Consider the following 22,292-nt stretch of genomic DNA (forward strand, 5'->3'; position numbering starts at 1 on the left):
TGATATTAGCAGAACTTGAGAGTGCTGGTATGCAATCAGCTGAACTCAGGACCCAGTTAAGATGGCTATAGATATGAAGCAGTAATTCTCATACAACCCCAGAGACAGTGGTGGGATTCAGCAGATTCGCACCACTTCGGCAGAACCGGTTATTAAAATGGTGCTTGTAAACAACCAATTGTTAAATCATTTGAATCCCACCACTGGAATCGGTTGTTAAATTATTTGAATCTCACCACTGCCCAGACAGTACTGAGAAAAGCAGAGGTTAGGGGAAGAATTTAGCAAAAGTCTGAAGATAGACTTGCACTGAGTAAAAGAAGGCCTCCTCGAAACTCAACAGCCCCTAGGCCCAGAAGGACTATGATTGGTCTAGGAGGTCCAGAAACTTGTGGAAGGGAGAAGCTATTTCAGTATTTTGCCTCTGGTCACAAAATGCCTGAGGCTAGGCTTAGGGGGAAATCACACCAGCTGTCTCCAGTTTCTGCCTATCAGAGTTTTCGAATGGTGAATCCCACCAGAGAAATCAGTAAAATGTCACAATTAGAATCATATTTTTAAAAAACAAACAGGCAAGATAGTTCTTAGCCTTGAGATAAAGCATGCGTGAAAGTGGAAGAGAGACGGGATTGGGAAGTGCAGAGGTAGAGAATTTTAGAGCTAGTGCTAGGAAAGAGGATTGGCACAAATGAGAATCAGGAACAACAAGGGATTTCCCAGGTTTTATTAGAATTATTACTCAATTTAAGATAGTTGAATACACTGCATTCCTTTTTCTTCCATTCCTCAGCATGCTAGACCACTCCAGCACCTACCACTGATAATACTGCAGGCCACAGATTTAGCATTAATTTTCTACACTGTAACTGAGGACACCAACGTTTGCATACCCTCATTCTTCTTACAGCGTAGTAGATAAGAAGCTGATGTCAGCTTGCTGTGCAAGGTTTGGTGAGAGCAGAAGACCATGCTGCCACCCTAACTCATGCAATACAGTATATTCAGCCACTGAATACTGCTGTTGGGGGGGAAATGAATTAGAGACAAATAATTCAGCCAGCTACAAGTAGTAGCAGCATTCAGTCTGAAGATTTAGGATTTCCATGGTAACGTCATTAAACGTAAGCAACCATTGGCTGATGTGGGGTTTCCAGGCTGTGTGACAGTGGTCTAACATTAAGAGCATAAACTACCATATAACTGTCACAGGGCGGCAAACGGCAAGCCCCAGAAGGCAGTGCACGCGGCCGCAGGAGCACACTGTCACAGAGCGGCAAACGGCAAGCCCCAGAAGGGAGTGCGCTCCTGCGGCCGGGTGCGCGAGAGGCTGCCGCACTGCCTTGCGCCCCAGAAGGCAGTGCGGCAGCCTCCCAAAAATCGGGACAATTTGAGGAACCCGCGGGACGCGGGACAAATTGTTCAAAGGCAGGACGGTCCCGCCAAAAGCTGGACGTCTGGTCAGCCTAGTGTAGCTACACACGGGTGGGATGTAATTAAAAAAAATAGGCATGTCTCCGTGCAAAGGTGCAACAGCAACCCAGATTGTTTCCATGGGCTCCAATTACTGCCCACATGGATGCATGTGAATGCAAAAACAGGAAAATGGGTTCCTTATCCTGACTGCAACCCATTATACATTTACTGTGCAGAAGGGGTCTCAGAAAACCACACCAGCTAGTTGCTTCTGGCTGTAAAAGCCTTTGATGATATATTGTAAGCTACCATTCTTGAAATCATTGCAGATTTTATCAGTCAGTAATTCATTTTTAACACAAAGATGGGTCCAGATTTTAGGCTTTTAAACATACACCCTCTGCACAAATGTTGTCTCCCAAATTCCAAGGAAGATGATGATGCTTTTGGATTGGCTTGCTGCTTCAGCCCAGGTGGAAACAAACATTTGCAAGCTTCCACTGGTTGTAGAAATTACTAGTTATTCCACTGGGCAGTGGCTGAATGTGAGAAAACATTGTAGCAGCATGCTATGATTGTGATGTTAGTAATAACTCCAGAAGAAGCCGTGATATCCTAGTTGCACCTGGTTTGATAACCTTCAATGTGTAATACAATAAAAGACAGGAAGAAGTTTCAAGAAATTGTGACTTCAGGAGCAGTACCTATGATCTCTTGACCACTAGAGGGTGCAGGTGCTCCATAGGTACATATCTGTTCTAAATTCATTTCTGAACATCTTGAAGACTTCTCCAGGGCTTTCTTTGTACAATGCAGAGAGATGTATCTTATCCCTTGGAGATTGGGAAGTCTGCAAGATGCTAGCAGCATTGCCCTAAATTACTGCATGCAGAATTGTTGTCATTCACCAGCATTCACAAGTGACTGTGGAATATGTGGCACTGAAAATTAGTAGATGTCCCTCAGAAATGCTTTGCAATTATGCCTCCCCTTCTCCTTACCAGAGACATGCTAATGCTGAGCAAGCTCTGTTTTCAGCCATTAGGGGACAACATTGGATGCAAAGCCATGAACCACATTATATGAATAAGCTCTGGATGTAACAGTTTCGTAGTTCAGGATCTTAACCATTCTCCATCCTGGAATAAAATTAATATCTCACTGCATACAGAATATGCTGTGGGTGGTGCTTTCATTTATTGCAGATATGTTTGTAGATACACTCATGGGGACATGTATGCATTGTAAAGTGAATAAAAGAATATTTGCTTTTTTTTAAAAAAAATGTGGTTTTTCTCTCTCTTACTACATGAATAATACCCAGAAGCTAGATATTCTACACCAATGGCATTTGTAGTATCACTTATGAAAATGCCATTACTCCCACTTGGGCCAAACTGCTCACTGCCGGTTTGTGTGGATGGAAAACACAATGGTGAGCTACTCAGAGCACCTCACAAGAAGAAATGGCCATGATATATACATACATTTCACTTTGCTCCTTCCATATATTGCTGTCTCAGGTCAAATTAAGTGCAGTAGGTTATCCATCCTATTATTTGGAAGGATGAATAAGAGGGGAAGTCCTCCTATGGATTAATCCTATGGATTAAAAACAGGTTGAGAATCAAGAAGCAAAGGGTGGGTGTAAATGGGAAGCTCTCACAATGGAGAGATGTCGGGAGTGGTGTCCCCCAAGGATCCGTTTTGGGACCAGTGCTCTTTATCCTATTCATAAATGACCTGGAAGTAGGGGTAGGTAGCATGGTGGCCAAGTTTGCGGATGATACCAAATTATGTAGGGTAGTGAGAACCCCAAAGGATTGCAAAGAGCTCCAAGTGGACCTTGATAAATTAGGTGAGTGGGCTAAGAAATGGCAAATGCAGTTCAATGTAGCAAAATGTAAAGTGATGCACATAGGGGCAAAAAATCCAAACTTCACATACACGCTGCAGGGGTCAGTGGTCTCTTAAGGGTTTACAGTGGTCCATGAACTTAATTAAGTTCTTTTAAGTAGCAAAATTAACTTGGCCATATCAGCCAGCTATAGTACTTTTACCCATCATTCTTCAATTGTAGGAATAGCTGGAGTTTTCCATTTCTAAGCATATAGTATTCTTGCTGCTTCTGTCATATATATATAACAAAGTTCCATGTTTTCTTTCCAAAGATCTATCCATAAGTCCCAGCAGATAAGCCTCAGATTTCATTTGTACATTACATTTCTCAGTCCTAGTGAGTAGGATTACCAGCAAGCTTGGTAGAAAATACCTTGTTGTGTGGAATTGGGCCGCTGTAACTTTTGTACCTCACCTGGTGAGGTACAATATCCCATTAAGCCTCTAATAAAGGGACAAGACTTTTTTTGTCTCCAGGCAGTTGGTAGGGTACTCAGGACCTACCGGTTCATATCCTGTTTGCTGGTCACAAATAGGGATCGAGTATGTGTGTGTGTTTTGTTTTGATTTTTGACAATCAGTTTAGTACGTCTTCACTCTGTTCGTCAGACTTTGTTAGTTTTTCTTTATTCCTTTATCATATTCTTTCTCTAACCAAGTAGTACAGCAAAATTGACTTACATGCATGCTCAAACAGCCTGATTGAGTGCTACTCTCTTCCCTCATCCTTGCTGGGTAACTGCTCCACTCAGCAGGCAATTGTTTAAATATACAATTAGATCATTCACAAATCATATAAATCAGTCATAAATAAATGCTGTGCTTCAGTAAAATCGCACCCTTCAGTGTTCATCTAAGTAATCTTTAGTGACGCTAATGGCTGCCGATCAGTTTGAATCAGCAGTGCCTTTGCATACATACAGTATTGCAAAAAACCCGAATAAAACAAATTCAGCAGATATTTCCAACTATTTGGCTTGAACCAATCAAGTGGTCCACTTGCATCTCATTGATGGCTTTGAACATGCTGCGATTTTCTGTTGAATGTGTTTGTGGTAAAATTAACAACATTCCTAGCAGTTGGTAGCCCTACTAGTGAGTGATTCTTATGCACAGTCATTTGTAAAAATATATTGGGAATGGGATAGCAGAAAATAAGCCCTTGATTTCAGTGAGAGAATGCTAAACACAGGCTTCATTCTCATTTAAACCTGCTTAATTGTGGCTGGGTCTTGCTCATTGTATACGGAATGCATATGATTTAATTCCCTACAAATGCTTCCTGTGCTGAAGTCCAAGTTCAGCATGCATTTTTTCATTATTTATTTAGAAGATCTATAGGCTATTTTTCCAGCTGAAAGTCTGCAATGCAACTTGTGAGATCAAACTCATAACAAGTAAAAGCACAAATATCAAATTTAGCAGCAGAATAAATAAAACACTCACAAATTATAAAAACAGAGAAAGCCAGGTAGAATTGAATAACATAATGCAAATTTATACATAAAATCCCTGGATAAAATTTACCATGTCCCCCAAAGGAGGGGGTGAGCAGTTCAATAGAACCAGTGCAAGCTCACACCAGCATTTGGCAATTGGCTGGTGGGGTGGGCAAACTGGGAGGCATGCAAGCACTGTGGCTGACCCAGAAGGGAGGCTAGCCATTCCAGGCATCCGACTGGACACCAGTGCAGGAGAGAGCGGGCCGGGGCATTCCTGAAGGTGGAGCCGGCTATAGTCAGCTCCCACTCAGGTTTTTGCACCACTGTCACTGCGACTAGCACCCAGACATACGCCACCAAAAGAATGGTGAAAGTCCATTCAGTCCCATGGAAGACTTTCAAACAGTCGGAGAGATTTGTTGTTTTTCATGCCTCCCCCTGCCCTTCAAAAGCCCTCTGGAGGTGTTGGGGCAGGGCAGGGCAGTGGTGGCACCTGCAGGCTGTGGATGGGGCTACCCAAGGCCTAATATTGTCTAAATGAAATTAATGGTATCTCATGCATCTGTTTGGGTGTGTCCAGGGGGTGTGCCAGGCAGAGATATCAGTCCAAGAGTGTCAGAAGTCCGGTCCAAGAGTCAGAATGCACAGAATCCACAAGCCAGAGGAAGCGTTGCAGCAGTCACGTGCTTTGTTGCATCCAGGCCAGGATATTCTGTGAACCTGGTTGATATAGGCTCTTCCAGCATGTTAGGCTTCATCCTGTAAAGACTCTGCTTTCCCCTGCTGCAGAAGGTGCCTTCTCTGAGCTAGCAGGCATGTACTTCTTTGTTTAACATGCAACAACTCCCACTGTCTCTGCCTTTGCTGACATGTGGGCTCAGGTAAACTAAGTGCTTGAATCTCTACAGCTGGAGCAGGGCTGGATGCATGCAGAGGCATAGCTCCAAGGGGATGAAGGGGCGCGACGCACCAGGCACGCGCCCCTGTGGGGCTGTGGCGGGGGCATTCCGTGGCGGGTCAGGGGCGTTCTGGGGCTGGGGGGGCGGAGGATGCACCAGTGCACTGTGCGCTTCCCCCCTTGCTGTGCCTCTGGATGCACGGCCTACTTTTCAGGAACATCTGGCTCTGAGTGATGTTAGTTTGGTCAGTTGAGGTGCAGTGGTTGAGAAAATTGTATTCTTCCACATTAGAATATAGTCCCACATAAATTTGAAAATTATCATTCATTTTTACACACCATTATTTTGTGCATTATTGAACATGGTACTTTGATACAAGAGCTTTTATGCCAAAATGTATTTTTTTACTTTCAAACAATTTGGGGGGGGGGGGGCGGGCACTGCTAGGTAGGCACTAGGACCTTGGCAGAGCATTCTACAACAAAGAAGTTCTGACATGCTTTGTTCTGTGGTGAAGAAATACACAATCTACTAATATCTTTATGTGAAACGAAGTATACCAAGGAGAGAGTGATCCACTAAGCATAGGCTCTTTGTCCCCAACTCCTCCCCCCTCCACCTGGTTCTGTAACTTTCCTTATAAAAATGTGGAAAATGATTTCCTCTTCATAGCATCTGAGGAAGTGACCTCTCACTCATGAAGGATAATGCTGAAATAAATGTGTTAGACTTTAAGGTCCCACAGGACTTTTGTGTTATATTGCTTCACGTACCTTAAAATACGCAACAAATGAATTTGAAATCAGGTCATTCCCTCCTGAGAAACAGCCCGAAAGCAGAAGACAAGGCAGCGCGCGTGCTTTGTCCAGTTCTTCTTTTGTGGAAATCATTGTAGATAACAACCAGCATATTAGTTACTGAGTACAACTGAATTTATCAATGTTAAATATTAAATCTTAAAAGCTATCTTTCCTTTTGTTGTCAGAAAACTTAAAATTGTGTTTATTTTGTATAAATGTTTTCCTTATAAACGTAGTTGTTTATTTCAGGTCTGTGCCCTTTTTGTCTCTCTAGCTGTAATCCTCACTCACGGCAGTGCCTGTTGTCTTAGGTTTACATTATGTCCTGCCTGCCCCTGTCACAACAGTCGGCTGTCTGGAATGAGAATGCAATGATGAATGTTTTCCTCTGGCTATGCGTCCTTTTCCTTAGGCTGTTCTTCATCTACTGAGTCATAATAGGGCAGCTTTGTCCTATTTGCTCAGGGTTTTCCATATCTTAAACTGTCCTGAACTATCACATTTTTCATTCCATGTGCTCTATAAATAAAATCACAGGAAGGTAGCACCGAGAGGCCACCATTCATTTTAAGGTCCTCATTTTAGTACACATTTAGTAATTCAATTGCACATTAATTGTCCTGCATCTCTGTCTCCAAAACAGATCTTGTGATAGCATATATAGGCTGGGCTAAGTAATAATACTGATTTTAAAAAAAGATTTCAAACATTTATATGGATCTGTTATGCTACTGTTGATCATTGTTGCGTTCCCCATGTTGAATGGTGTATCCTCCTTGCTCTTTCTTTTTGGTTGCCATGGCTTTGGAGGAGGAGAACCAGAATTGGACAGTCAATCAAACTACAGGAGGTTTTGAAAGGCAACTGTGGAACAGCCCACCAGAGCTTGTCACAGATGGCTTAAATGCCTCTCTGAGATAAAAGACTGCTAAGAACTGGGAATAGCAGCATGCAGTTGCTTTGTTTTAACTGATAAAAACAAAACTTTGCTAATTCAGGTGATTCTTGTTAGAATGTTAGTTGTTTGAGGATTCCTGAGAATGGGAATACATAATTTGATGAATGGGACATTTATTTTTCCACGATATGTACATTCTTAAAGGAAAAGCACCTTTATTCTTTCATTTCAGAATGAGGAGATGGGGTTGATTAATTGGCATTGATTTTTGGCATGCTGCATATCTCAAGGTCCTTTTAAAAGCTTTATTGCATGAAAACATGCACCATAGAGACCTCTGATGATTCAGTGAACTTAGAAGGGCATAACTTTTTAAGATTATACTGCAGTTGAAGTACATGTACATGAAGTACAAGATGATTCTGTGGAATGAAAGATCTCTGCCTAGAGTTGTCCCAGGGAGGTGAAAGCTGTATTTATTGAAAATGCCCACTGAATGTCATGAATACTTTGTACAAATCCCTGACGAAGCCTTTCCTTAACAGTAGGAAGATTGCTTAGGGTGCCCCTAATTTATGCACGTGAGGGCAACAGACAAAACCGCATTGATGTTCCCACATCCAGTAGCATCAATATGTGATGCTGAAGACTGATAACATTGATGGACAGCACACCTCATCTGAGGTTCCTCTACTGTGTTATCAACTCCTAACAGTATATATTGATTCAATTGGATGTGCATGTCAGGGTACGGTGGGATCTGAGTTGTTCTTGCACATGGAATTACAAACAGCAGCTTGTGCATAGTAAGTGCATGTATGAATCTACCAGCAGTTACATTCAGAATACACAACAAATTTAGGCTGGTAGCATTGCTTTCCTAAACAGGACTACAAACTTTCAAGTCCATTGGCTTCAATGGACTTGGAAGGGTGTAACTCTTCTTAGGATTGTATTATTAATCAGTCTTCCAGTGGCAGCTCATAGACTTTGTTGGGAGGGGAGCGGGGATGAATAAGACCTCATTTTAAGTGTTCCTGGACTTGTAAATCATGACCATAAGGAAACCTGTAATCAGAGCAGCTTTGTCGCTGTCAAAGGTGTCAAAATGGAATCCATTTCATTCCTTCACATCTATGTTTCTGCAGGTCCAACTGAAATGAAAACTAATTTTTTTACAGCCAGAAATACAGATGTAACTGATCAGTCTTGCACAAGGGCATTTTTCTCCCATGAGGCCCAAACCAACTTTGTTTTTGTCGGATATTAATACAAATGAAAAACATATGTTGACTATAGTTATGTTTTATATATCTGTACTGACCCTTGTCCTATATCTAGATAGAGGCTGACATTAGATTTTTAGGGCTAAGTAACTGTGATGCTGGGATTCTGTGAATGGAAGAACAGTTTGGATTTATACTTGTGTTTCCTGTAAGGAACACAAGAGAGGTTATTTGGCCCTATAAAGGGAAAGGGACCAATCTGGACTGCAGTTTTTTTTCTACCTTTAAGGAGTCTCAAAGCAACTTACAAATGCCTTCCCTTCTCCTCTCCACAACAGACACCTTATGAGGTATGTGCGGGCTGAGAGAGTTCTAAGAGAACTGTGACTAGCCAAACATCACCCAGCAGGCTTCTTGTAGAGGAGCAGGGAAAACAAACCCAGTTTACCAAATCAGAGTCAGCTGTTCAGGTGGAGGAGTAGGGAATCGAACTTGATCTCTAATCTCCAGAGTAGAGTCTACCACTCTTAACTACTGCACCATAATGGCTCCTGCCCTAGACTGCTTTTAACCCTAGTAAGAAAAGAAAAAAAACCACCGGTATTGCTACTGTATCTGCCTGTTCCCAACCCTCTCCACCACACCCCCCCCCCAGAACTGAACAGCTGAGGGAGAGATTTCAAATCAAGAAAGTTGCAGAAGAGTTAACCTCCACCCCAGAGCAACTGCACTCCCCATTAGCTGTATTTAGGTTTACATTTCACATTTGGAGTTTCAGCATCCCATGTTATTTAGCCCTTAAAGAAATGTATGCAATCATGCTGATAGGGTGCTATTTTTGTATCTGATCATTGCTTAGCCAGTTCAGAATTAATAACTACAGTTTATAATAAACATTTTATGTATTTATTACTCTATTTCAAATACTATTCAGTGTCAGCGTAATACATTGATTTGTTTGAATTTAATACAGTTTGAATATTAGGCCCTTTCCCCACTTACCTTAAACCCCATGCTACTCGAGGAGAGTAGCGCGGGGTCCCTCGGCACTCCCCACTGAGAGGGGCGGCGACAGCGCAGCCGCCCCCGATGCTGCTGCTGTTGCGCCCCTCAGCGCGAGGCATTTCTGGCGCTCTTTCAAAGGGCGCCTTTTGATGACCCCGCGCTCGTGGAGATGCCCGGGCGCGCGCCAGGGATGCCGCGCGCTGGGAATTGTGTGCAGTAACGCTCGGAAAAGGGCCAACGTCTTCCAGAATGTCAGCTGATGTGTTACAAATGGTTGAACTCTGCTTCATTTAAGTTGCAGCAAAGATAAGGATTAATCTTTGCCTTGGTGCCACAGGCTGACCCCCTTTTTCTCTCTCTCTCCCAATACAGGTTTTGGTTGGCCGTCCAAGATCTAAAAAAGCAACCACTGCTGGATGTAGCAACCAGAGTGGAAGATATATGGCAAGAGTTCCTTGCTCCTGGGTCCCAGAGTGCTATCAATCTAGACTCTCACAGCTATGAGATCACAAGCCAAAATGTCAAAGACCCAGGGAGGTACACATACGAAGATGCACAGGTTCGGATTTGGGTGTCATTCCTAATAGTGTGGTAGAACAGAAGAGGGAGTGGGTCTTTTTTGTTTCAGATGGGGCAAGAGGTACTTCTTTAAAATATCTTCCTGTTTGGCCTTCCCCCCAGCATTTTCAATGAATGCCCCCTGGTTCTAGTATTGTGAGAAAGAGAGAAAAATTTCTCTCTGTCAACATTTTCTACCCCATGCATAATTTTATAGACTTCAATCATATCCCCCCTCAGACGTCTCCTCTCCAAACTAAAGAGTCCCAAATGCTGCAGCCTCTCCTCATAAGGAAGGTGCTCCAATCCTTCAATCATCTGCACTTTTTCTATCTCTTCGATATCCTTTTTGAGATGTGGCGACCAGAACTGAACACAGTACTCCAAGTGCGGTCGCACCACTGCTTTATATAAGGCCATGACAATCCTTGCAGTTTTATTATCAACTCCTTTCCTAATTATCCCCAGCATAGAGTTTGCCTTTTTCACAGCTGCCATGCATTGAGTTGACATTCCCATGGAACTATCAACTAAGACGCCCAAATCCCTTTCCTGGTCTGATAGCACTGACCCCTGTAGCGTGTATGTGAAGTTTGGATTTTTTGCCCCTGTGTGCATCACTTTACATTTTGCTACATTGAACTGCATTTGCCATTTCTTAGCCCACTCACCTAATTTATCAAGGTCCCCTTGGAGCTCTTCGCAATCCTTTGTGGTTCTCACCACCCTACATAATTTGGTATCATCTGCAAACTTGGCCACCACACTACCCACCCCTACTTCCACCACACTACCCACCCCTACCTCCTTCTGACAGCTGGCCGGCCTATCTGATGCCTTCACATTGGCCATAACATGTAAAACCCCTAACAACCTAACCCAGTGGTGGCGAACCTATGCCACGGGTGCCAGAGGTGGCACTCAGAGCCCTCTCTGTGGGCATGCATGCACAGAGTTCATCATGTGGGGGGCGGAAAATCACACACACACCCCACATACACATCTAGGCTGGCCTGGGCACGATCCTTTACCTGGGAGTAAGCTCGGTTGCTAACAATGGGGCTTGCTTCTGAGTAAACCCTCCTAGGGTCGTGATTCACCCATTGGAAGAGTTGCATGGTTGCTTCAAAGCAAAGCCACCAACTACCACCAAGCTTACTCCCGAGAAACACATGCCTCGGAGCCAACTGTTTTTCTTCACTAAAACCTTAGTATTCAGGTTAAAATGCTGTGTTGGCACTTTGCGATAAATAAGTGGGTTTTAGGTTGCAATTTGGGCACTCGGCCTCAAAAAGGTTCGCCATCACTGACCTAACCCAAACCTCACAATTTACTACCCACTGACTTTCAGGAGGATCAGCTGCACAGATTAGGTGTCAGCATGCAGACTTCTATTCAGACATGGTATCTCATGCACAGCAAGCTGAAAAATAAACTCTGAGGGAAAGATTAACATAAGAAGCAGGGAAAGGAGGAAGCGCCAACGGGGTGTAGCGCTAATGGGGTGGAGGGATGCGACGGTCTGGGCGGAGCAGTGGCGGAGGCATGGCTGAACCGTGATGGGGCATTCTGTAGCGGGAGTGTGCCGCGCTGTGGCAGGGGTGCAGGGCACGTGAGTGCCCCAGTCACAATTTCCCCACGCTCGGTGGAATCCCCATGGTCAATATAACATGATACTCATGGCAAAAAACACGGTTTCAAGAAGATCTCCCCACTGCCTGGTCGCCGAACACGGATTCATCCTGGTTCTAATGCTCCCTCTCTCCCTTATCACGTGTTTTTTCAGAACCTGCATGGAAGTGCACCTTTTTAAAAAACACTTGTCCAATCCAGATCGGTGGGGGGGTTTGAATGCAGATTTGTTGTTCCTGCCGTAGGGTGTGGCCTTCCAGCCAATCAGAGTGCAGCGGGCTGTGTACGAAGTGCGCACAGCCCTTTTGTTTATTTGTTTTGCACCAGTGGAGGCTACGTGGAAACGGGACTGCATGGAATGTGATTTCTGTGCCAAGCAAAATTAGAATTTTGTGCCAGTGCGGCAGTGTGGGTATAGAGTACCGAAGCAGCATATAAATACAGCTTTGTGCAAAAAACAGCTACCATCCTATCTACGCATTCGTGTGGTGACATGGCTGCGCAATTAAAAAAACAATTCCCGCCCCAACACAGCGCAACAGCCAATCAGGACGAGGAAGGAAAAGGTGCTGAGCAGATCACGCATTCAATCGTGCAGTAGTGGAGATTGCTGCACTGTTTGAAAGTGTGATAGAGATCGATGTCCTCATCACACACAAGCCGTGGACGGGAGGGTGAAACCTCAATGAAAAGGTGCTGTTCCTTTTGAAACCTGGTTGTATCTAGATTTAATTTCTCGGTAGGGATTCGCCCTCCATCTCTGAGGAAGAGAGGCAAAGGTGTGATGTCAGCAGGTCCTCAGGTTTAAAGCACAACCACAGAACTCCAAACGCAATCTATCAGCCATCCTGCCAGCTGCCTCTTCTTCCATCTGTTTCGATGCTGAGCTGCTGAGAGGGAGTCTGAAGACGTTGGTTCCAGGGACTTGCCTTTTTCCTAGTTCCAGTTAAACTTGCATTTCAGAGTATCGGGGTAGGGCTGAAGAGAGATTTCTGACTGGGGACAGAAATGCGGTCTTACTACTTGATAGCAATTGATACTATTTATACTCTGCTGATTGCAGTGACAGCCTTTATTGACCAACTGATTTCACACAGACTCACACCCTGTCGTTCCCCTTAATTCAGTAGGCATTGTGTGTAGAAACACATTAGGAATCAGATGGTTTTTATGTATAGGCAATAAAACAGGATTTCCCCACAATACATAGGTGAGAAATGTATCATGTAACATGTTGATCTGCATAGTCCTTCAGAGGTTTTCTGTGGTGTTATCGCCATCTCCTTAGCGGGCTTAAAACAGCATATCTGGTCATTACAAGTCCCCCCACCCTGATAAACAGACATAAGGCAAGCCCAGATGGCATATCTTTTCTGAGAATTACACCACAGCTAAAGCACACACCCACAGTGAGGTTTTGCCCTGGCTTTCAAGGAATACTCATCCGCATACATATTTTGCATGTTTTTTCACTTGAAACGCCCCAAAGACTTGACCAAATATAGTTCTAGCTCTTTCTGGAATGTGGCCTACTGTACTGACAAGTTATGTTTGCTGTCGTAGGCTGCTTGAATGAAGCCACATCCTGTGCTCCATCTCTTGAATGCCAAAAACCCAAGCTGCAAAAAAAAAATCACCATATTCCCATGGCAAATTTAAATTCGTGGACAATATGCTTTTCACAAAGAAGAATGCTTTGGGAGGTTAGGCATGTGGCAGTTTTAGGCCAGAGTCTTGGCTAGTAATTAGGTTACAAAGTCAACATTTGAAATAGAAACAGAACAGACATCAGTTAGTTTGACGGCTTGGACAAGAGTCATAACCTTCTGTTTTATAAGCTATAACCAGGCAGTGGCATACCCTCCAACAGTTGATGAAAGAAAATAGGGACATGTGGACATCTCTGTTCCCTTCCCTCCTGGGGCTGTGTCCACCTGCCTTCTACTGTTCTATATTGCTAAATGATCATCTCTTTCTCAGCTTAGGGTTATTGCAGCTATGGGTGGGCACTGAATGGGACTGTAGCACAAGTGCAGGAGGATTTGCTCCTTTGTCCTTATCTTTTTTCTGATCAGAATCACAGACTGAAAATGGACTACTATTTGTCCCTATTTGTTACCAACTAAGAAATTCCTAGAGATTTGAAACAGTCCCTGTGCAGAGTGGGAGACAGGAAAGAATTCACCTCAGAGCTGGCATTCCAGAGAGTTTGCCTTCTGACAAAGACTTTTTTTTTTAACCAGAGAACTGATATTTGTAGTCTGGATATCAGTTTTAACACTGGGAGAACCCCAGGCCACACCTGAAGATTGGAAACCTTTAGCTCAAAATGGACATCACATGGAATGGAACTTCTGGAGTTTTTACATAATGGTCCCAATGTTCGGAACTCTATCCCTCGCTAGAGAACCCTGCATGCAGACATGATACAAATGTGCATCTTGGTTTGTATCTAGATTCTGGAGCATTTGATGTGATTATCATTCTCACTACATTGTATTATTGGTTGTCCCTTTCCATCTATCCTCTGTGGTAATTAAGATGGCCTGTCCAAGGTCTTAAGTCACTAGTTGTCTGCTAAATAAGAGATTGCCTTAGATCACTGGTCCATATAACTCATTATTGTCTGGCTACAGTTTTCCAGGGGCACAGGCAGAGAAATCTATTTTCTAACTGTGAATGTGAAAAACTGGACCTCAGACCTTCTGTATGAGAAGTATATGTTCTTACCACTGAGCAACAGCCATTTGAGCCATGTTCTAATACATGACTGTAGAACTGGATTGCAATCACAGTATTAGTGTTAAGGCATGATCACTGTAATTAAGATTTATTGTTATGGTAGGGGATGGGTAAAATGTTCTACTATGAAGTATTTGTCATTAGAGCATATTTAAAACTAAAAGGGGTCATATGGTATCTTATCAATATTATTGCAATCATGGAGTGTGCATGTTTAATCCAAAGAAGTATGTTAGGTGCTTTTACAGTTATTTGACGACCTTTTCAATAGCCCTTGTGCGGACAAGAATATACTGTGGATATGGAATGATTTCAAACAATACTGTATTACCAGGAAGCCTGCAAGACATGAAGGTATGCAATTGATCCACTTCTAGTGGGCATTCTTCCAACATCTGGGCCTGGACCCTCCCATCTGCCCTTTCCTTTAGGCCCGTGGGAGAACTAGAGGAGGGTGAAATGACATGGTGTGATGTGTCTGACATCACATCCAGCTGAAAACCCAGAAGTGATGTCAGCGCATCAGCAGATACTCTTGACACACCACATTAATACCATAGAGTTTTCAGAGTGTCAGCTGAAGCACTGACATGTCCATTTTTTCAACAAGATATGACATCAGCATGTCACGGGATTGCCACGTCCTTCCCTTGCCCCACCCCAAAAACTCCTGGGGATGGGGGTGCCAAGCAGAGGTGCCAGGCAGAGGCCACTTCTACCTGTGCCTCACCAAGGTAAATTGATTGAGACGTCCCAGATGCTTGACAAACCTGCTTTTACAGTCATGGACAAGCAGTTAAAGCAAGAGGCTTGTTGAGCTCTTGATGGGAAAGAACCCACAGGAGGAGGAAGGAGTTCCATGTGGTTTGGTGGGTCTCAGTTGTGCAGCCTCACCTAGGGTTTTTTGTATTGGTTTTCTTAAGGAGTTTCTGATGAAAAATAGGGGAATTGTTTTTCAGTTGTCCTTTTGTATCTGCAGGAAAAAATCCTGGCTTTTAACAGTGAGCGTATGAATTTTGTTTTCGTTGCTGAGTTCTACTGAATACCAGGTACCAGAGAGTGAGATAAAATTTTGCTATTTTAAATGGCTCAGCAGTTCCCAGCCGCCTTGTCTGCTATTCCCAAGGTCCTGGCTGGCAGACTGCCACCTTGTGACCTGGCCCGGCTCATTGTTTTCTCAACTGCTTTGGGGGAGAGAGATTTAAGGTCCTCTTGCGCCACACTGATTTGAAGCAGGTGCCTTATCAAGACAGCCTCCATCTTACCCCACCTCCCACGTTCCCATCTGGAATTTAGTTTTGTTGAGGGTTTTGTGTATTCTTTTCCATTTGTGTCAAGGAAATTTACAGAGCTTGCCCTTCATTTCTTTCCAAAGATATGGCATGTGCCAAGGGAAAGAGGCAAATTTTTACTATTTCCTCTTCAGTTGTCAGCCTTGGCTAGAGTGTGATTTCTTCTCAGAATTTTCTAATTGGTAAACTGTATTTTTGTTGTTGTTGTTCAGCTGCAGCACAACTAATCCTTTCCCCACTGTTTTTCCCCCCTGTGAATGTAGCCATATACCAGTGCATGCCAAATGTTCACTTACAAAATACAACATGCATTATTACAGTGGCTGAAGGTTAAGCTATATGTTAGCATTTGGTTATTTGATTGTTTTTCCAATGGCTTTTTTAAAACCTTAAACAGCTATGGAAAGATGCTGTTTGGAAATTTGGTGAGGGGGGAGAATGCTTATCTTTTTCCCTGTGTGGTCTTTTTTCCTTATCAAAATTACCCTTTTTGAGCTGGTTTTTGCCCCATGAACGAAAAGATAAAGAGGAAATGATAAAAAATGTATCTGTGTCTCTTTCCCTGAGGAATAAAAACCAAGCTCAAAGGGGCCCTTTTAATAAGAAAAATCACCTGCAGGGAAAGAAATAAGCACACACAAACTTCTACTCAAGAATGCATCTCCCCTCAGCTATTTGGGGTTTTTTCTTAACCTTCAGGAGAAATACTCATGCAACTGTATGACACCTGAATTGTAACTTCAGGGATATATCTTTCACAAAGTATATTCCAGTTCTAAAAGGGATTTTGTTCATCTAAGGGCTGGAGGAAAGGAGCATGTTTTCACAGAGAGCATAATTAACTTAGGCAGGCAGACTTTTTGACTTGAATGTTGTTAACTTTTGAAGAAAGTTCCAAAAACAAAGGTGGTGAGGAGAGACTCTAGTTGAATTTGACTCTGTATATTGAGAGCAAGCTAAGCCCTATTGATGTTGCTAGCACCTTAGAGCTGAGGGAATAGAGCCAGCAGTATAAACCTGGAGCCAGGCAGAGCCATGGCTCAGTTCAGCACTGAACTCAAAGCTGCAGCTTAAAGCTTCACCCAGCCAGGCTGAGCTTAGTGTTAAACAGGCATGCCCAGCCCTGAACTGCACATGGGGGGGCGGGGTGCAGTTGAACTCTGAACTTTATCCGACTGGGTTCAGGTTCAACTGGGTGCCCTGCTCCTTACCTCCACATGGAGTTTGGGCAAGGCACAGTTCAACGGTGGTCACTGTGGAGGCTGAAAGGTGCAGGTTGGTCCCCCCTTCAAGGATCGGCACCACTGGTGGGATTCAGCAGGTTTGCACAACTTTGGCAGAACCGGTTATTAAATTATTTGAATCCCACCACCGGAACCGGTTGTTAAATTATTTGAATCCCACCACTGATCGGCACCCAGGGCAGGGGCCTTGCACCACCCTAGATATGCCTCTGATGACAATATGCCAGTGAGCATGAGCTGCTGAGCACAAACCGTAAGTGAAGACCTTCACCTTCATGTCTTGCATGTGAACATCTGATTGCTAGACTAGAGGCAACTTTTAAGGGCCAAACTACAGAACATGGAGGCAGCCATTTTCTTCACTTATCTGCCCCAAGGGGGGGGGGGGTCTTACCACAAAAGTAAAAACATGTTGAGAGGCCCTGAATTCTCTCACAGGATAGAGCCTTGGTTTAGTGGTAATAATATGCATAAAGAAAGTCCCAGGATCAATCCATGGCATTTCCAGTTGAACACTAATGTAGCAGGTGCCAGAAAACAATTCTCTTCTTAAGGCCTTGGAGAGCCACCCAAAGAGATGCTACTGAATTTTTTGGGCCAGTTGTCTGACTTGATACAATGTGGCTTCATATGTTCCCACTTTAGCTTGCTGCCTCCCATTCTTAAGGACCTTCCCCCATTGCCTGACTCTAGTACTGAAAGTGAGTTGGGCTGGGGAGGAAACTACGAATAGGGACCAAAGTGGTTCTGCTGGGAAGGTGCAATTCCCCTCAATTTGCAAATACTTTACATTGAAAAAATCAAACCTCCCTCTCCTTTCCCATAAGAACAGGACAGATATGTCCGGAACAAATGTGGTTGACTGTGGCAGATGTTACCTAGCTAGGAAGGGTAGGGCAACACAGATGTGGTGCACCTAATGACAATGGGTCACCCTCCTGTGTGGATACAAATAAAGATTCTCCCATTACAGGGTTTCCAGTGGTGTAAAAATTGCTGAAGCTCTCCCTGGTTTAAACCTCTTAAAGAAACCTTGTCCTTTATGTATAGAAAACAGAACATAGTCGTTCAAAATCTAGTACACCTTGCAGAATAAAAGAATAGAACGCACAAGGGGGGCGGGGGGGGGAGAAATGCCCCCACTGGCATTTTCAAAGAGGACTTGGAAAGCATTGGTGGGGGACAGATCCTGAATGCAACAAAGCAACAAAAAAGCAACAATGGGGGGAAGGCACTGGTGACAGACAGGATCTGGCCAATGCTTCTCCCACTGATGCTTTTCAAACCCTTTGGTCCTTGAAAAGCACTGGTGGGAGGTAAATCTTCCATACGGCACTGAGATCTCTCTCCCTCCCTGCCCATGTGGGCTTGGGAAATGGCAGGGCAGGAAAAGAAAATTTTAAAAGCCAAAAAAAAAAGAAAAGACGTCAACTGTCATTCAGCTTTTCAGTTTTTTTTAAATACACCTGGGGTTTTTTAATACACCTGGGGTTTTTTAATTGGTATTGGGATTCTCGGGATTCACTATGATTTATCTTTACCAAATCACCAATCCTGACATACACCATTGCCAGCTTTTTAACCGGATCTGCTCCCTCACCCTTGGCAGCAGCAGACTGTTGTGTATAGAAATCTAAGTAGAGGAAGGTTTTTCCATCTTGTTATCAGGATTCCAGGAAAAGGGGGCAGCATAAGGAGGCAGACCAGATGGACTTTATTACCTTTCAACAGAAACAGATTTAACTTTCTTCAGTGATAGAATCTCTGTAATGCATGGAAAGGTTAGTCCCCTCTCTCTCCTTCAGGACTTTCTTATTGGTATTTTCAATTAAAAAAATGGGCTGGGGGTGTGCAAAATCTCTTCCATTTTACTTAGATTGTTTTTCAAAACACAGTGCCCTACAGGGACAGAGCGAATAAATTCTTCCTCAGAGCCATGAGGAAGAAAAGATCCTAACAGATTTTCCTGAAATGTACACAAGGCAATGCATTTCTAAGTTTTAAAACATATTTATTAGAGGGGATGGAAATGTACTGTCAACAATATTTTCACCTGTTAATAGATTTTCAGTGATAGTTTCACACACCTACTTTATTAGTGGTTTTTGTGCTTGTTAAAAAAGGTTGAACAATCCTGGACAACAAATCTGTCAATGTTCAGTAGCCATGACACCTTAAATGGAAACTCCATAACATCCTTAAATGGAAACTCCATAACCCTTAACATCCTTCCCTTTTCCTTTCATTTCCCACTTTTGTCCCCAAGAAGCAAAAGATAGAGGAATCTGTATTTTAAAGCAGGGCCGGTTTTGCACTGTAGAAATGCCTCGTAGTATGTCCGGGAGCGTACCTACTGCAGGGCTCTTCACACCGCTCATAGGACCCCATGGCTGCCTGGTTCTTTCCCTGATTCAAGTGTGCGAGAGAATCACAGGCTTCCCCCCCCTTCAAACTCCTCGCACGTGCGAGAGAATCACTGGCTTCCCTGCCGGCAAACTCCTTGCACATGGGGTGGGTGGGAAAGCGGTGATTCTCTTGTTTGGTGGGGCGGGCCAGAGCAGCGAGGCAGGAAAAATGGCCCCAATGTTGCTGCCATGGTCCTGCCCAGCAGGGAAGCCTCCGGAGCAACAGGGGGGCATTCAAAAAGAGCTTCCATTTTGGCAGTTCTGGAAAGCCGCGGAGAAAAGCCAATGATCCGGGGTGGTGCCAAGGCAACAGCTAGGCAGACATGCTTCAGCAACAGGGGCAGTGCAGAGCTCTCCATTTCATCGGGGCATTCCCCGTGCCAACAGAGGAGCAATTTTGGCAATCAAAACCGGCCCAGGTGGGGTGGAGTGAATTTTAAGTGAAAAACATCTGTGAAGAAAGTGTTCAAAGATCTTTGTTTCACCCTTCACCTGTGCTAGTACTCCATCATGCTTGTGGGTCTGTTTCACCTGATAAAAGACTCTTCAAGGAAAGACTCTTCAAGGAAAGACTCTTTCAAAGAAAGAGTCATGGCACTGTCCACTACATGTAATTACACTCTGACAACTGGACTTCAGTTGAAAAAGCTCTGAGATTTAAAAATGTCAGAAGTTTTAGTGTCTGCCTTTTTAGACACCTAGCTGTAGTCCATTGCAAAATGTGTTTGGTCACTGTAAATTGTACCAACTAAGACTAAGAGTAGATTAGTATTCCAGGACTGATCTTGTGCACTGAATATCATGGATAAGCAGTGGTAATCCCAAATAAACAGGCATGGGATTGAAGACTTAAACTGACTCTGAGCCTATCTGATGGTAGTCTGATAGGGATGCCACTAAATCTGTGATTCTTTGCCCCACCCAAGCAGGACCACAAGGGAAGCAATCATAGACAAACATGTGAAGTGCAATCCAGAGCTGTGCTGTATTTATGGAGAGCTGTGCGGTATTTAACTGCTCATGTCTGCCAAATGATCATGAAAACTGGCAGGATGCTTCGTTTTGCCAGGGACCAGAGGATCAGGGAGGACTGGAAGGCCAGAACAGCCCTAGACAAGTGCTTTGCCCCGTCTTGCATTTCTCCTTGTTGACTGTACTTCAGACAGGCTATCAAGGCAAAGGTGGGCAGTGCCACGCTTCTCTCCAGATGCATCATGTCTCAGCCACCACAGGTTGAAGGCAGCTGGGCTCTTTTTCATTAGCCTGGGCACAGTGAAAACAAGATTATGGGTTGTGCTGTAGTCCTCCATGCTGGGCAAACCTATGCTGGCAGGCTGAAGCCATGCACAACTGTGTCATTGCCCTTACTTACCATCTACCTTAGTTTTGCACTGGCAGAGCCTGAAGCTGGGAGCCACTGTGCTCACACTTCTCCTTGCAGCAGATCATCTACATTATTACTGCTCACATCTGGAACCAAACTGATTTCTAGCAATGGCTTCTGGTAAGGTAACCACTAATAAATGTTTGTTCGAGCCACGCACATACACATATATACATACAACCCAAAAGTCACAACCCACTTTTGAGTTGGGAAATGCAGCAGCTGTTCTCCTTTGAAGACCTGCGCTTCAGTGGGGATAGAGAAAATAATATTCAATTTTTGCCTTGCAATTTGTGTTTTTTCCTCATAGGTTCCCAAAGAGCTGTGGCCATTAACAAATCTCAGCCTCTCGTTTCTTCCTTTTCCACAGGAGCACATTTACAAGCTGATGAAGAGTGACAGCTATGCACGTTTTCTCCGTTCTAATGCTTATCAAGACTTGTTGCTGGCAAAGAAGAAGGTATATATCGGAAAGGACGTGATTGCACCTCTGAGCACTTCTTGACTCCTGCCTGCTGCTTGCTAATATGTGAACATGAACATTTTGAGTTTATTGTTCCTTTTTCTTTCCTGTTGTTTTCTTACAAAGGAATGAGAACTCTGGTTTCCTCCTTCTTGAAGGTCCATGTTTGGCATCCCTATAAATAGCTTCAACAATCAGTGGTAGGAAGAAGGACTAGTCATCCTCAGCAAAATTAACCTTTGGAAAGGTCATTGGAAACCATAGATGTAGCTACTCTATACTGAGCCAGAGCATCTAGTTCAGTATGGTCTAGTCTGTCTGGCAGTCTGCAGGGCCTCCGGCAGGCAGGAATCTTTTCTGAGATCTGCTGTCTAACATCCTTTTACTGGAGGTGGTACCAGGGAGGGATTGAGTCTGGGGCTTCTGCATCCAGAGCCCCTGCTCAGCCACTGACCTAAGGGCTCCCATGTGTTCCATGCTCAATACTAGACAGCAATCCAGTATTACACAGGGGGAAAAAATCTTGACGAAGTTTTCCAATCTTCTTAAATAAAAATTACGAATATGTTTAAAAATCATAGCTGTGGTAATAACCACAGTGAAGAAGTACAAATTCCAATTATGTTTTGTTCCTTGAGGTAAAATTTAATTATTCTTCTTGGGATGCCTTACCTGGAGGCTTCCTCTTTGCTTCCTGTCAATGCCCTCTCACTTTCTTTTACCTGCACTTGATTATATGAAGATTTTTCTCCCTTCTTTCATTTTAAATAAGGGCTAGTTATTGCTCAGACTGGTGATTCCTAAAAATTGGCTTTTCTTTTCCTTTCATTTCCCCCTTTTAATATCAGCATGTTTGCTGTCAGCATAGGATTGCCAGGTCCTCCTGGCTACTGCAGGAGGTGGGGGGTAGGAGCCTGAGGAGGACATGGGCTCAAGTGGTGTGCACTGCCATAAGGGCCACCCTCCACAGCATCCATTTTCTCTGACCTC

General features: G+C 43.8%; 1 protein-coding gene across 4 annotated transcripts in view; it reads left to right on the forward strand.

Annotated features, from left to right (window-relative positions):
* The window catches only part of RGS6 (regulator of G protein signaling 6), a 244,991-nt gene that overhangs the window by 196,055 nt on the left and 26,644 nt on the right, over nt 1-22,292 (forward strand). For all 4 annotated transcript variants that reach the window (XM_048484070.1, XM_048484071.1, XM_048484069.1 and 1 more), the window contains 2 exons: nt 9,955-10,141; nt 21,210-21,299. In XM_048484070.1, the coding sequence (XP_048340027.1) occupies nt 9,955-10,141; nt 21,210-21,299 (277 nt within the window). The remainder of the gene's footprint in view (nt 1-9,954; nt 10,142-21,209; nt 21,300-22,292) is intronic.

The sequence above is a fragment of the Sphaerodactylus townsendi genome, linkage group LG02 (genome assembly GCF_021028975.2).
Source record: "Sphaerodactylus townsendi isolate TG3544 linkage group LG02, MPM_Stown_v2.3, whole genome shotgun sequence".
In the NCBI taxonomy this organism is placed as follows: Eukaryota; Metazoa; Chordata; class Lepidosauria; order Squamata; family Sphaerodactylidae; genus Sphaerodactylus; species Sphaerodactylus townsendi.